Source organism: Antechinus flavipes, chromosome 2 (assembly GCF_016432865.1).
Source record: "Antechinus flavipes isolate AdamAnt ecotype Samford, QLD, Australia chromosome 2, AdamAnt_v2, whole genome shotgun sequence".
Lineage (NCBI taxonomy): Eukaryota > Metazoa > Chordata > Mammalia > Dasyuromorphia > Dasyuridae > Antechinus > Antechinus flavipes.
The window spans coordinates 460,070,655-460,087,084 of NC_067399.1; the positions used below are offsets into that span (position 1 = coordinate 460,070,655).

At 33.1% G+C, this 16,430-nt stretch overlaps 1 protein-coding gene across 1 annotated transcript in view; it reads right to left on the reverse strand.

Moving 5' to 3' along the window:
• BRINP1 (BMP/retinoic acid inducible neural specific 1) overlaps positions 1 to 16,430 on the reverse strand; it is a 173,700-nt gene that overhangs the window by 60,433 nt on the left and 96,837 nt on the right. The window contains exon 3 of the mRNA XM_051979524.1: positions 3,787 to 3,977. Coding sequence (XP_051835484.1) covers positions 3,787 to 3,977 — 191 coding nt within the window. The remainder of the gene's footprint in view (positions 1 to 3,786; positions 3,978 to 16,430) is intronic.

Below are 16,430 nucleotides of genomic sequence, written 5' to 3' on the forward strand. Positions count from 1 at the left end.
TTCTCATCAATAAGCTGATAAATAGCACCTACTATGTGCCAGGCACAGAGAATCCAGATACAAAGAATAAAACAACTGTTTTTCAGAAGAAATTTATACTCATATGGGGAAGATAATGTGTGTGTGTGTGTGTGTGTGTGTGTGTGTGTGTGTGTGTATGTATGTATATATATATATATATATATATATATATATTATATATATATATATATATATATGTAAAAGTACATATAAAACATATAATACAGAAATTTGGGCCATCCTAAAGTCTTAGGACAGTTTTAAGGTTTAGTAACTTCAGAGGTATAAATGCTATGTGCTTACATAAAGAACATTTGAGAGATTACTTATTAAAATTTTTTAAAAAATGATCTTTCTTATTAAAATTCAATATAATCAACAGCATGTGTAATACATCACTCTAGTTGATTTTCAAACTGAGTAAAAATTTTCATCATCAGAGGTTTCTGAATAACTGACAGAACTGCGTTTCTATTACAGGCCTTTAGATTATCCAGAGGAGGTTTTGATTCCTGCATGACAGTTTTGATGGAACCTTATAAGGAAACAAAAGTCTAATGGAGATAGAACTGGTTATTGTGGTGCCCAAGCAAGAGCACCTACTCTGCCAATCCACTAGTCTGAACAAAATATAACTAAGAAACTGCTAAATAAGCAACGTATAAAAACAGAATGTCCCATGTTATTAAAATTAAAATTAAAAGTATATTATTTAAAACTAAATAAGTTAAAAAAATTAAATAATTAAACTTGCATATATATTTTTATAATTTGTAATATCTATACTTTTGAAGATAACAAAGCTTAAAATATACCAAGACTTTGGGGGATAATATATGTGTATATAAACAGAATAAGTACAAAATATTTTATTTTATAAAATTATTTTATTAATTTTTATTAATATTATAAGGGATCACAGATGGGCAACCTAAGTGTGATATGACTAGACATGAATACTGAAAGATGCATAAGGAAGCTCTCAGCATGTTGACTATATCTTCTACAAAGGATTAATGAACTATTTGGAGTTGGAAAAAAAAATTGGTGATCATCTAGTCTAACTCTTACATTTACAAATAAGAAAACTGAGGCCCATTGAGGTAAAGTGATTGTTCCAAGTTCACACAGATAATAAGTAGTAGGGTCAAGTCAAACAAACTCAGGTTCTGAGATTCCCAGATTAGTGTTCTGTCCACCACACCACACTGCTAAGGACATAGAAAAAATTTGTACAGAATAACAGGACTTGGATAAGTTCGGATATGTACCGAGTAATGGGAAGACACCTACCAATCTCTCTTATGGGTGATAAGATTTGTGAAGTAGGTTGAGACTATATCATGAAGATTTTTTAATGCCAGGATAAAGACTTCAGAATTTATTGAATCACCTTTAGAACGTGCTTTAAGATTTGCAGAATGCTTTGCATCCATTATCTTATAAGATCATAAGACTATGAGGTTTAGATAGAGAAGTGAGAGAGAGAAGAAGTGAATAAATATTTATATAACACCTATGATATGTCAGGTATTGTGTTAAGTACTTTTTAAAATAAATATTATTTCATTTGATCCTTACAACAATTCTGTGAGATAGGTGCTGTTATTATCTCCATTTTATAGTTGAGAAAACTGAGGCAAATAGAGATTAGGTGAAACACTAGCATCACATAGCTAGTATGTATCTGAAAATATCTTTGAATTCAGTCCTTCATGACTCCAGTCCATTAGCCTAACCCATGACAACAAAAAATGCTTTAGTAAAATCATAGATCTGATGAAATAAAAGAATCTTTCAGGTGTCCTCCTTGCTGCCTTTTTCTTTCCTCTTTCCATCGTTTAGGCTCCTTTATTCTCTTCTTCCCTCTTCCTGTTTTCCCTCTGGTGTTATCTCATCCAACTCTTAACCTATGGCCCTTTGATCCTCCATCCCTTCATAGTATGGCCTGAGTGTATACTTAAATCTCATAGTCCAACAGTGACTCTCATCATAAAGCTTTGCATATTTTAAAATGTTGTGCTGTAAGAACAGGAGCAGAACAAGGCACTGTGAATAATTTACCACTTGCCTTACTGAAATTAAAAATATATTTCACTGCAAAAGGTCTTCATTATTTGGAATTTCTAGGGACATAGGAGGAAAATAGCTTCCAATGGGGAAATTCAATTTGCCTACTGACATCTTAAGTTTTCAATGATGAGCTGAACCAAAGGGAGGAATACATCATTGCCAAAGAAAAATGAGCTTTCTACATATTTATTTCTGTTCTTGGGGGTAATGATAGCTCATATATCTATATTGCTTTACAATTTTCAAAAAGTTTTCCCCACAACAATCCTGTGAAATTTGCTCCATGTATTATCTCCTATTTTAAAGATAAAGAAGCTGAGACGGATAGATGACATCTTCACAAGAGACAAAGCCAAACTTTAAATAATATAGTCTAGTATATATATATATATATATATATATATATATATATATATATGGACTTGAAGTCAAAAGACTTGGACTTGAGATCTGTATATGGACTTGAAGTCAAAAGACTTGGACTTGAGATCTGGATCTTCCATTAACTCAGTTCATGATCTTATACATGTCAATTGACCTCTATGAACCTAATTTTCCTTATCTCTAAAGTGGATAAATTAATTTCTGCACTGCCTGCCTCAACTGATGAAATCCAAGTCTCAATTTCATCATATGTAAAACAAGAGGGATTTGGACTCACTAACTTCAAGGAACCCTCTAAATTATGAAAAGTCTTGAATTGGACAAGAAACTTGGATTTTAATTTTGGTTTCTCTACTAAATCATTACATGATGATGGATACATCATTTTCCCTCTTCACAAATCTGTCTTCTCATGTGTGAAATGAAGAGATTAGAAGGGATAGTTTCCAAGGTCCTTTCTCTATCTAAACCTCATAGTCTTATGATCTTATAAGATAATGGATGCAAAGCATTCTGCAAATCTTAAAAGCACGTTCTAAAGGTGATTCAATAAATTCTGAAGTCTTTATCCTGGCATTAAAATATCTTCATGATATAGTCTCAACCTACTTCACAAATCTTATCACCCATAAGTCTTCTCTCATACTTGTTTCCCTTCTTCCCACAATACAATATAGTCAATGGTTGTGGGCCAGGATTGTGAGAGAAGAGCAAACACTCTTGTTTCCAGACTTCTTCCTCCCCAATCCCTACCCCAATTTTAATCCTTTGGTAAAATGAATGGGAGCTGATTTTATAAAAGGAATTTTTCAGGTCTAGCATATTATATATACCACAACTTCACCATGTGATGTGGGGTAAATTATTTTCATTCTCCGAGTCTCTATTTTCTTATTTAAAATTTTTCAAAGTGGAGGTGGATAGTCTTTAAATCATTTTTCAATGCCAACAATTTAAAGGCTCATCTTCTAACTTTCCTTATTTCCAGGTTTACTCTAACTAAAATAATATGTTCTAAAGTTTGTATTCTAAGTTCTATCAAGCCTATATTCTCAGGTTTCTTTCCACTTTAATGTTCTATTATTGTCTCCCAAAGTAGATGACAAAAGGATAACCCAATTAATTCATGGTTTATGAGTCTTCATTTTCAGATAAGTTCATTTAATTACTTAGCATTTTGTATTGTTCATCACCAGGAGAGACATTATCAACTATCTCTTCCAAAAGTATCCAAAATATCTCATCCATCTCCTACTCTCCTAGACTTAGCTTAAAGCCAGAACTGAACCCAGTCAACCACCAACCTACCTCCCAAAGTGGCAGAGATGAGGATGTGGGTGCCGTACTTTTTGATGATGGTATCAATGAATTGCTGAGTTGTGGGTCTCCTGCCCAGGAGTCGGATGCTTCTCTGAAACTCAGGCATAAGGGGCACTGGATTACGGAGCAGATCTCGCCGCTCAATGGCTGTATTCCTCACCTTCCAACGGGCAAACTCCCTGTATATTGGGTAACAAGGACAGATAAATAGCAGATGGGTTATAGAAGCAGAATTTAAAGTTGGGAGGGACTTCAGAAGCATTGTAGTACAATTAATAGATGAAGAAAAATCCCTTTTATTGTATCCCTAGAAGCAGATATTAAGACTTAACTAGAAGATGTCTGGTAAGAGGAAAATTACCAGCTCTCTCATTAATGAATTTCACCTTTGAATAGTTCTAAATGTTATGAAGTTGATCATTCCATCAAGAATACATTTCCTCTCTATCTCTTCCTCCCATTGCTCCTTATTCCATCTTCTAAGGTTAAACAGAGAAAGCCTAATTTCTCTTTAAAATCTTGAAAATAGCTTTTGTTTCCATATTATTATTTTCTCTGGTTTAGACATCTCCAGTTACTTCAGTTTAAACTCTTCATCTGAAATTATCTTCAGCTGCTTCCCTATCCCTTCATCTTCAGTTGTATGATCTCTAGCTTATTACTATCCTTTTTGAAATGGGTTACTCAGAACTGAACACAATATGATAGTGATAATATGTCCAGGGACTACTATACTAGAGCTAATATTTCTCTACTACTGGGCACTATCTCTTATTTAATGTAACCTAAGTTTTGGTTGGCTTTTTTCCTACTTTATCATAGCACTGATGAATCAAAAATGTTGGCTTATGTTGAATCTGCAGACAATAAAAGCTTCCAGATCTTTTTTTCAGGTGAAATTGGCTTTTCAAATTCAACTTTGAAACATTATATCAGTCTCTATTAAATAGTATCTTATTAAATTTAGCCCAAATTTCTAATGTGTCAAGATCTTTTTGAATACTGATTATACAATCCAATGTGTAAGCTTTCTCTTAGTATTTTTTCATCTAAGTATTTGATAAACACATTGCTCTTTGTGTCCAGGTTTCTAATAAAAATGTTAAGGCTCACAAGACCAAACAGATCTCTGGAGTATCATACTAGAGAAATTTTTCCAAGTTGACACTGAATCCAAATCAATCTAACATATCCTCTACAATATCTACCAATATAGCATCAGTGATTTTGTCACCAAGCTAGATTAAACCTACATAAACTGTAACTACAAAAAATTCTCTACCAGTATACTAATCCTATAAAAAGAAGAAATGTGATTAGTCTGTTATGTCTTGTTCTTAATAAAGCAATGTTGGCTCTTTGTGATGATCATTTCCTTCCTGGAGCAACAGAATTTAAAACTAAATTAAAAGAATCTTCTAAGTATGAAAACTGAGATTCAAATGCTGACTACTGGATTGATGTTAGGCAAATCCCATTATCTCTCTAGGATTTAGATTTCTCATTTGTAAAATGAAGAAGTTGGACCAAATTAAATGACCTCTTAGTCTCCCTTTAGCTCTTAAACTAGTGATCCTAACTACTCATTAGAAATCTCTTTAATCACACATTCTAAAGTTATACCAATGGACTATGCTTTGCAAATTCTTTATGTTCTATGTATTATAAAACATGTTGCTGCTATTATCTCCATATATTGTATTGTAATACACATGTACACACACACATTCCTACAGTGACTCCATCTTATACATTGTTCTGATCCTATACAACTCTCTATATCCAAGTTCAATCCACACTTCCAGAAAGACAAGATCTGTTCCTTGAGGAAGGAAACTATACAACAATGGTACGACATGTGTTTTTTGGCAACTCACTTAATTCTAAGCTACAATTACCTCCTCTGTAAAATGAATAAGATGGAGTAGAAAATATCAATGGTTCTATAGCCTTTCATAATCTAAAATGCTATTTTCTAAATATCTGATAGGCTTATTATTTTCATTTGGATTCAGATACAAAAGCTGTGATTGATATAGGGAAATAAAAATAAAACTTTGATTACTGAGAATAAAAAATTTTAATGATTTATTCTAGAATTTTAGAGTGATAAGGGATAGGGCTTTGGGTGTTAGACTCAAACCATAGATCCCAGACCTAGAATCATTTAGGTACAGTTATATGCTTCTGACCCTTGCCTTTTGTTCTTTTGTAATGATTCAATCATTTAGCACTTATTGAGCATCTTGTATACTCTGGATCTTCTATTTGGCAATGTGGGTGATTAAAAGATGAGATCACAATATGTAACAAGAAGAATATGGAATTTGAACCCAAGAAAATATACTTCAAAGTCTCAAAGTCTCATTCTGCCTATAACTAAATTGTGATCTTGAATAAATCATTTCCCTACTTCTTTGCATAAGAATGATGCTTTATAAAATGAAAGTATAGACTAAACAATTTTTTTAATTATTTCAAATTATTCTGTGATTCTTTGAATAAGTCACAGTCCCACAAGGACTTTACTACATATTTATAATGGGGGATGAAGAAGAGAAAGCAAGCACAAATATATATCCTACAAAGCTGAATATAAAAATAAAAAAGAAATTGCTTAGAATTCATGAGAGGGGAAAAGGATATCTTATAAAAACTGTGCAGGTAAAAGAAGGTTTTATGAATGTGATGGCAGTGGAGATGAATCTTTTAAAAAATTAGGATTTCAACATATAAGGATGGTGGACATTCAAGGCATAGGAAATGACATGAACAGAGGTATATAAATGAGGAAGCAAGGAGTGCATTTATGGAATGGCAAGTCATGCAAGTTTGTCTGATTTAGTGTGAGGAACAGTAGTGGGAGAAATGGATAGAAAACACATTGGAATCAGATCCTTAAATGCCAATATTTCTCCCAACATTAATCCCTCATGAATGCCAACAATCAAAAAATATCTGTGCCCAATGAGGCACAGAAATCGAAGAATATGCAACCTTACACTAAATGAAATTTAACATTTTTGAGTTTTTTTAAAAATGACTTTCTCTCCTCTTCCCATGCATACCTCTGATCTTCAAGAAGCAGCTCAATGTCCCAATTTGCCCTAGATCCATTACCAGAGCTTCCTGGCAAAAGCAGATAAACTAGAAATTCCAGCAAATCAAATTTGAAAAATAACAAGTGGAAAGGTTTAACTAGTCCATTTCTGGTATGTGTATGTCTCTTGTTCTCTCTCTCTCTCTCTCTCTCTCTCTCTCTCTCTCTCTCTCTCTTTTTCTTTTTTTCTCTGGGCTTCAGTCTTTCTCAGCCTCATTTTGCCTCTGTTTCTCTGTCTCTTTCTGTCTTTGTCTCGCTCTCTTTCGCTCTTCTTCCCTTCCTCCACTCCAAGACAGTTAAGAGAAACAGAGGAAGGTGCAAAAAAAGGAGAGTAAAGGTGAGAAATAAAATTCAGAGTGTTCTCTTGTAATCTATTACTGCAAAGGAGCCTTGCCTAGTGGAGGAAAATCGACCCTGAATATAGTTGAAAATAAAAGTTGCCTCTAAGCCCAAGAATGTGTGATCTTCATCTAAATCAAATCCACCATTCAAGGTTCAGCTAAAATCTTGCCTCCTGGGTGAAATCTTCACTAATCCCCAGATATAAATAATTTTACTGCTCTAAATCTTATATGATTTCATTATTTGTACATGTTTGCCACATATTTACTGTCTTGAATGGTATTTGCTGTTCTTGTTATTATTAATAAAAACTATTTCTAATGATAACTTGTACTTGTATAACACTTTACATTTAAAATTCATTCAAGATTCTGATGTCATTTGATCATCACACGTAACAGGAAAAAAAGGAGAGCCTACATATAGATGGAAACTATAAAGCATTAAAAAAGATTCCTGTATTTGAGTATTAGTTTCTAAATACTATGGAATAAGTAATTTCCCCTTTCAGGCTCTCAGTTCCATGATTTATAAAGTGGAAATCAAATTTTTGCCCTATCTCCCTCACTTGGCAGTTCTGAAAATCAACAAAAAATGTATATAAAAATGCTTCATTATTATATGATGCTATAGAAAGACAAAATAGTATTAGATGGTGAGAGGTCTGTCTGTATTGATGCCCCTCATCTGACAGGAGAAACCCATTGATGAGTAACTCAAGAGCAAGAAGACAGTTGACAGCTTTGACAATAGTTGCTTCAACAAGCACTTCCTAAAGTTCACCAGCCAACAGAAGCAAGGCTTGCCATCTGTGCAGCCTCCCCAAAGCGAGAATAATTAATTCCTAGAAAACAACCACAGACTTTTCCACTAGCTATTGCATGACATTCAATGTCCTCCCACAGAAGGCAAAGAAGGCTGGGCCACCAATCAAGGGAAAGTCCTAAGCTCCAGGATGGAAAAAATAATTGACAATTATTTCCTCCTTACAGGAAGGTTCTTTTGGACTGGGGAAAAAGGAGGGGCCAAGTCTTTCACTCAGTATTCATCACTTTCTTTCTTTGTTTTACCATTCTATATTATAAGGTGCATTTCTAAATTTCCTGTTCTATCTTTGAAGTGTAAACATTCTATAGTCTAACATTCTGGGTTCTAATATGCTATAGTTCAAGATTCCTTCCAATTCTAACCTTTTATATCCTAATATTCTTTGTTCTAAGACCCATTCTAACTCTGAAAAATATATATACTCTATAATTCTACACAATGGATCATATTCAATAAATAATTGATTGATTATCAGAAAGAATCATCATAGTTACTGAATCTAGTAGGACAAAATTTTAGTCCATACCATTTCTTTTCTTTCACTTTTTGCTCTAAAAATCTGAGAACAAACTCATGCAAATTTCCATAAAATTTGGAAATACTGTTTTTTTAATTGCCTCTGAAAGGGTTTAGACATAGAAGTTCCCTTCAGAGGACAGAGCATTTTTAGGGATGGCTTAGGTTTATATTAAGACAATTGTACTCAATTCATTATTTCAGCAATACTATTTAGACAACTAGTATGAGATTTTTTTTCAAAGGAGGAGGAGGAAGAAGAAAAAAGAAAAAGAGGAGGAGAAGAAAAAGGAAAAAGAGGAAGAGGAAGAAGAGGAGATAGTGCTGGTAATGGAGGAAGAGGAAGAGGAGTAGGAGAAGGAAAAGTATTTTGATAGTAATGGTTGATGGCAGTACTATGTTGGAAAGAAATATTATAAAAAGTCTAGAAAGAACAATTTAAGCTTGAAGACAATACAGGCAGAAAACATGAGCTTGATTTCTGGATCTAGGTGATCTTAGAAACAAGACTAATTTCCTTATTTGTAAATGGAAATGATAGTAATTATAATACTATTTGCTTCACAGAATTGTTCTGAAGAAAACATTTTAATGCCCAGCAAACTGTTATCTAAATATGAATTATTTCCCTGTTCAACTTTGCTCTAAGTAAAAATTATAAAATTCATTAGTAGTAACTTCTCAGGGCTTCCTTTATTTACTAATACAATCAATATAAGAATTAAGGAAGTTGTATGGTATTGGATATTGATCCTGGATCTGGAATCAGTGAACTGAGGTATTATTAACCAACTCTGTGATCTTGGTGGAAACTTTTAACTTTTCTGGGCCCTAGTTCTTCAACTTTTTCAGGTTAAATGAGACTATCCAATAATATGGCCCCTAGTTTCCATTTTAGCATTAGATCCTATGAAACATGACTATTGAAATTGGGTTAGGGTAGAAAGATAGGAAACTGGGGATCAGTCACTCTCTTCTGATTACAATTAGATTGAAAATGCCTTAAAAGCAGGGAATTGAGACCAGAACTTAAGCATGCTATTTTCCCTCGGGGGGGCTACATGCTTACTCTGGGGAGATGGTCTTTGCTGAGACTTTTCTAGAATCCTCAGAAAAAATAGAACCTAAAGCCAATTCAGGAACCACAAAAGAAAATCAATCTTCATATGCACACTTCATTTCTGACCTCAAATATTACGAAGCAATCTTATTTCCCTATCTTTCTAAGCATAGCACCCATTTACTAACCACAACTGGCATTTATATAGCCCTCTATAGTGTGTGAAGGACTTCACATGAGTATGTTATATCATCTGAGTCTCACAAACTGAGATAGTGAATGAACCACAATATCCATATTATAGATGAGGAATGGAAGTTCAAAGAGGTTAAGGTTTTATCTATCACCGCTGTATAACAAGGGTGATCAGAACGCCAGATCAATTTTAATTCCCTAGGCAACTTGAGAATACAGGGTAAGGAGCTTAGTTAGAAAAGCAGCTAACATGGAAGTGAGCGTGTGCCCTTCCTCCTTCCAGAGAAAACATAAGGAACTACTCTGGTCATTAGGGAACTAGTTGACTGAGATGAAAGAAGATAAATTCATGCCAGAGGAAGTGTACCTACTGTGGTCTAAAAGAGTAAACTAGGAAATGATGCATTTCTATTGTTTTCCCTTTTTTTGTTTCCCTCACATGCTTTGCTGGGGACTTCTATTCCAGGATACAGGATAGGTAGCTATGATATATTGAGCACCAACCCTGGAGTCAAGAGCACCTGAATTCAAACCTGGCTTCAGATACTGGGTATCTGATTTTGGGCAAACTATTTGCCCCTGTTTGCCTTAGTTTCCTTTTCTGTAAAATGAGCTGGAAAGGAAAATGGAAAAGTACTTCATAATTTTTGGCAGGAATACCCCAGATGGGGTCACAGAAAGTTGGACAGGACTGAAGTGACTCAACAACAACTATATCAAAGTATATAACAGGGGCTGCTTAGAATTTCTTTTTCTCCTTGCCCTAGGAACAGAAAATGGTGATTTACAGAGGCAGATGAGGAGCAGCCTATGCTGATCTAGGAAAATTGCTATTTTCTACTCTTAAGGCATAAGGAGGAAGAATTTCTAGCCCTCTCCCAGACCCATTCTACTACTAAGTGCTAGAAAATTTTTAAAAAGTTGAAATAGAAATGTATAAGGTATCCATCAGTTACTTCTTATCAAACAGAGGAGGAGCATCGTGATCAGAATAGGACAGTTGGAAAAGCACTGAATGTAAAGTCAGAAGTTTTATTTTTAAGGCTCTGTAGTGTGACCAGTGTGACAATAGAGGAATCATTTAGCCTCCGGAGACAACAGTTTCTTTATTTGTCATGTGAGAGGGTGGGCCTAATGGTCTCTGAGTCTCATCCAGAGTGATTTGTAGGATACTTTTTAGGTCTAAATTTACGATCTCCTTTAAGGCAGAACACCTCTTCTTTATTTTCTAGATTTTACCATCTAGATTTTCTTCATAAAAGCCTGATGAAGCATACATTTATCATCCCCATTTTGCAGATGAGGAAGTAAAAGGTAGAGTCTGATCAGGAGTACACACAGCAGCTTTGGATGCAGCAGTAGTAGCAATAGCAAACATTCTAGCACCCAAAGATTATAAGGGAGATGAGACTAAAAACCAAAATAATAAGCACTGGGGCAGAAAGAGATTCTAAGGGACCTCTGAACCATTCCTGAGAACAAAAATGGATGTCAAGTGACAGCTCCATCACATATTAGCCCAGTTCTGAGTCACAACTGCTGGACAGAGTAGTGATTGCAATGATGATCAGGGAAATTCCTAATTATACACAGAAAAAGGAGCAAACTTTAAAAGCTTAGCCATGGGGTTCTAAGCCCAAAGACAGAGGTAGGAATCATTTCTAACTTTTAGCACGTACATAAGTCTTGAGTGAAGTAACCAGGATTAGAAAGCAAGACCAAAGGGGATTCAAGCATTTAAGTTACTCTAAACTGGCAGAATTTCCCAGCAGGCAAACAGTGATGGAATCCAGCAGCAGTCTACTAAAATCAGTCACACACAATCCAACAGACCCAATCTGGGTCAGGAACATTTAGAGCTCAGACCAAGAGAAAAGTGAACAAATGTCAACCCAGATCATAATACTTTGGAAGCACTAAAAATGTCTAGGCCACAAGACTGAGAAATGAAAAAAAGAATAGGACATAAAACCCCAAAACTCAGCCACCTCCTCCCCCTAATCCCCAAAATGAGCAAAGCCCAACACTAACTTAAAGGTCAAATTCAAAAAACAGGCTGCTCAAGAGCACAAACAAAACAAACAAAAACAAGTAAACAAATAAAGAACAATCCTACCACAAAGTCCTGCTATGGTGATAGAAGATCTCAAGACACAGAAGGAAAAATGACAATGTTGAAAAATATCTACAATCAAAGCCTCAATGAAAAATGAAGATTAGACACAAGACCAACAGGAATTCTTAGAAAACTTAAAGGAAAAAAATGTAAAGGACAAAAAATGGTACAGAGGAAAAATGGGAAAATAAATGAGATCTATGCAATAAAATTATAAACAAAAACATTAATAGCTGTGTTAAAGAGATACAAATATGACTGAAAAAAATTAAAGACTTAAACATTAGAATTGACCAAGTGGTAAAAGAGTAAGAAATATTATTAAGAAAATAATTCCTTAAAAATTTAAAACTGGCCAAATGGAAGCTAACAACTCCATAAGACATCAAAAAATAACAAAACAAAATAAATTTGCAAAAACTTAGAAGAAAAATATTAAATATCTTATTGTAAGACCAACCATATTCTGGAAGGAAAAGAGATTTAACATTACAGCCAACAATAACCTTTTTAGCAAAACTGACAATATGGGCGGGGGTGATAATATTACATTGGAATGATCTTAAAAGAAGAATGGAAGGGTAAAAAAGAGAGATACACTTGGAGAGAGGAAAAGGGAAAATTATCTCACCTGAATGGAGTATATAAGGAAGAGTTTGTACAATAGAGTGAGCAATTGGAGCAATTGGAATGGGAAACACTTCATATGACTTACATGTCCTGTAATCATCTCCCTGATGTCAGAATCCTTTTCAAAAACAAAGGGCAAAAATTTGTCTGAGTAGTAGTAGGAGCTATCTCATTAAGGACTCAACTGAAACTGGACAATTGAGTGACACAGCCTTTTCTTGTCTTGTCTTGTCGTGTCTTTTCTTTTTTTCCCCCTTTCCCACTAATACTATACATAGAATGGAATGTTATCAAAATTTTTAAAGAAAAGCTGAAATGAGTTATAGGAGAAAATAGATAGTAAAACTATACTAGTGAAAGATCTCAAATTATTTCTCTCAGACTCAGGCAAATCTAATCACACAACAATCAAGAAATAAGGTAAGAAAATGAACAGGATTTTAGAAAAGTTGGATTTTAAGGAAAATTAAAAGATTTTTAGAAGAATGCTAAATGGGAATAGGGAGAATTATTACTTTTTTCTTACTTATACATGGCACACTCAAAAAGTTGGCCATGTATTAGGGCACAAGGACTTCATAAACCAATATAGAAAAACCAAAATATTAAATGTATCTTTTTCTGACAATAATACAAAAACATTACATTTAATAAAAGACATTTGAAGTATAAATTAAAAATTAATAGGAAACTAAATAATTTAATACTAAAGAATGGGTAGGTCAAAGAACAAATCATAGAAATTTAATTTAATGAATTAATTTAATGAATTTATTGAATAATTTCATTACAAATAATGATGAGACAATGAACCAAATTTTTGAGATGAAGTCAAAGCAACACTTAAGAAAAAATTCATATCTTTAACCACTTCTATCAACAAAAGAAAAAGTAAAAAAAAAAAACCCAAACAAACAAATTAGGCATGAAGCTGGAAAAACAAATTAATCTCCACCCCATCTCTAATTAAACATTAAAAAAGCAATTTTGGAGATCAAAGGCAAGATTAATAAAATTGAAAGAAAAAAATAAACAATGAACTAATAAATAAGCTGGCAGCCAGGGGATGCAATGATCAAGATTTCTGGACCTAGAGTTAGGAAAACATATTTTGCTGAGTTCAAATTTAGCATCAGCCACTTTACTGTGATTATTAGTGGTGTGATCCCAGGCAAAATCATTTAACCTTGTTTGCTTCAGTTTCCACATCTGTAAAATGAGCTGGAAAAAAATGGCAAACCATTCTAGTATCTCTGCCAAGAAAATACTCCAAAGGGGTCACAAAGAATTGAACATGACTGAAGCACTAAACAACAAACAATAAATAAAGCGAGGAGCTGGCTTAAAAAAACAAAATAGATAATTAGCTAATTTGATTTTTGGAAAGAAAAAAAAGAAATTACCAAAATCAAAAATGAAATGAATAAAATCACAGCCAATAAATATAAAATAAATTCAATTATTAGTACATTTTGCTCAACTATATGCCAATGAAGCTGATGATCTAAATTAAATTTATGGATATTTATTAAAGGAAAAAAAATCAAACACACATATGCAAACAAAAAAAAAGAAACAAACTTTCACAGGTTAGCAAATCAGGAGATTTAACAGGCTTAAATAAGTTTTAGAAAAAAAGAAACTGAACAAACCATAAATGAACTCCCCTCCCTCCCCCACTCTATCCTATCCCACCACACAAAGACTACTTAGGAACAGATGAATTTACAAGCAATTTTACTAAATATTGGGAAAAAAAAACAATTAACCCAATACAACATAAACTATTTTAAAAATAAATAAAGGAGCAGTACTTCTTCTTTTTTTTTAATAATTTTTTATTGATAGAACACATGCCAGGGTAATTTTTTACAGCATTATCCCTTGCATTCATTTCTGTTACGATTTTTCCCCTCCCTCCCTCCACCCCTTCCCCCAGATGGCAAGAGTCCTTTACATGTTGAATGGGTAAGGAACAGTACTTCTAAATCCCTTCTATGACAAATATGATCTTGATATCTAAAGCGAAGGGAGCTAAAAGAGAAAGAAAACTATAGACAAATTTCCATAATTAATTTTGGTACAAATAATTTGTTGCAAATAACTAAATAAAATACCATTCAGGAGATTACAACAACATATCATAAAGATCATATGTTTTGACTATGCTAGATTTATATAAAAAATGCAGGATTGATTCAAGATTAGAACATATCAATAACAAAAATTATATGATTATTTCAATAAGTTCAAAGAAAGCTTTTTGACAAAATACAACATTCCTGTTTTTTAAAAAAATAATCTAGAAAACCTGGGAATAAATGAAGATTTTTTTTTTAATGATGAGTTACAGCTATCTAAAACCAAGACCACATATAATCTATAGAGGGGATCAACTAGAATCCCTTATCAAAAGAACAGAGATGAAGAAATTTGGACATTATTACCCTTATTTTTAATATACTGGAAATCCTAGTTATAGCAATAATACAAGAAAAAAATTAGGTATAGGAATAGTCAATGAAGAAACAAAACTAATACTTTTTTTTTTTTTTGCAAATGTTTTGATGGTTTCCTTTGAGAATCCTAGAGTTTGAACTAAAACTGGTCAAAACAATAACATCAGCAGAGTTGCAGTATATAAAATAATGCTACACAAATCATTAGTATTTTATTACCAACAAAACTAAGAAGGAAGGGATAGAAAGAGAAATTCAACTTAAAATAACTACAGACAGTATTAAATAGTAGGAAGTCCACTTGTCAAGACAAACCTAGAACTATATAGGTACGATTACAAAACACTAGCTACAAATGTAGATATAAATATTAGAGAACTATTAATTGCTCATGGGATGTTAAGCCAATGTTATCAAAATGGCAAGACTACTTAAACTATATTTACCTTACTATATATAATGCCAAACTACCAAAGAATTGCTTTATTGAATTAAGAAAAAAAATAATAAAATCCATCAAAAATCAGTGGAAAAAAATGTGAGTTGCATCAGTGCTGGATTTCAATCTACACACAAAGATGCAATTATCAAAACACTTTCATGTTTATTTAAAATTAAAGGTTGATCAATGGAATAGCTTAGATACACAACATACACAAACAAATGAACACAGTAATCTATTGTTTGATAAACCCAGATTCCTACATTGGGTCAAGAACTGACTATTTGACATAACTGTTGGGAAAAATGGAAAGTAATCCTGCAGAAACTAAACAGAGACTACAGTTTTATAAAATACATGATGAGAAGCTCAAAATGAGCACATAATTTAAAAATAAAGAATGATATCACATAAGCACATTAGTGGAAAAAGAAAGAAATTACCTGTCATACCTATAGATAGACGTATTCATGACCAAACAAGAGATGGAGAAGTTCAAGCATGACAAAGTGAATAATTTTGATAACATAATTTTTAATTACACAAGCAAAACAAATGCAGCTAAAATTAGAAGAATATCAGCAAACCAAGAAAATATTGTTGCAGGAAATTTCTTTGATAAATGTCTCCTCTCTAAAATATGTAGGGAATTGAGTCAAATGTATAAGAACAAGAGACATCCCCAAATGATAAGTGGTCAAAGAATATAAATAGGCAATTTTCAGAAGAAGAAGTCAAAACTATCAATAGCCATATAAAAATGCTCCAAATCCTTAATAATTAGAAAAATATAAATTAAAACAATTATAAAGTACCACTTTATATCTATCAGATTGTCTATCATGATAAAAAAAAAGGAAAAAGAGAAATTTAAATGGTACAAGGGAAAACAGGTATACTAATGAACTGCTAGTGGACCTGTTAACTAGGTCCAACCATTTTGG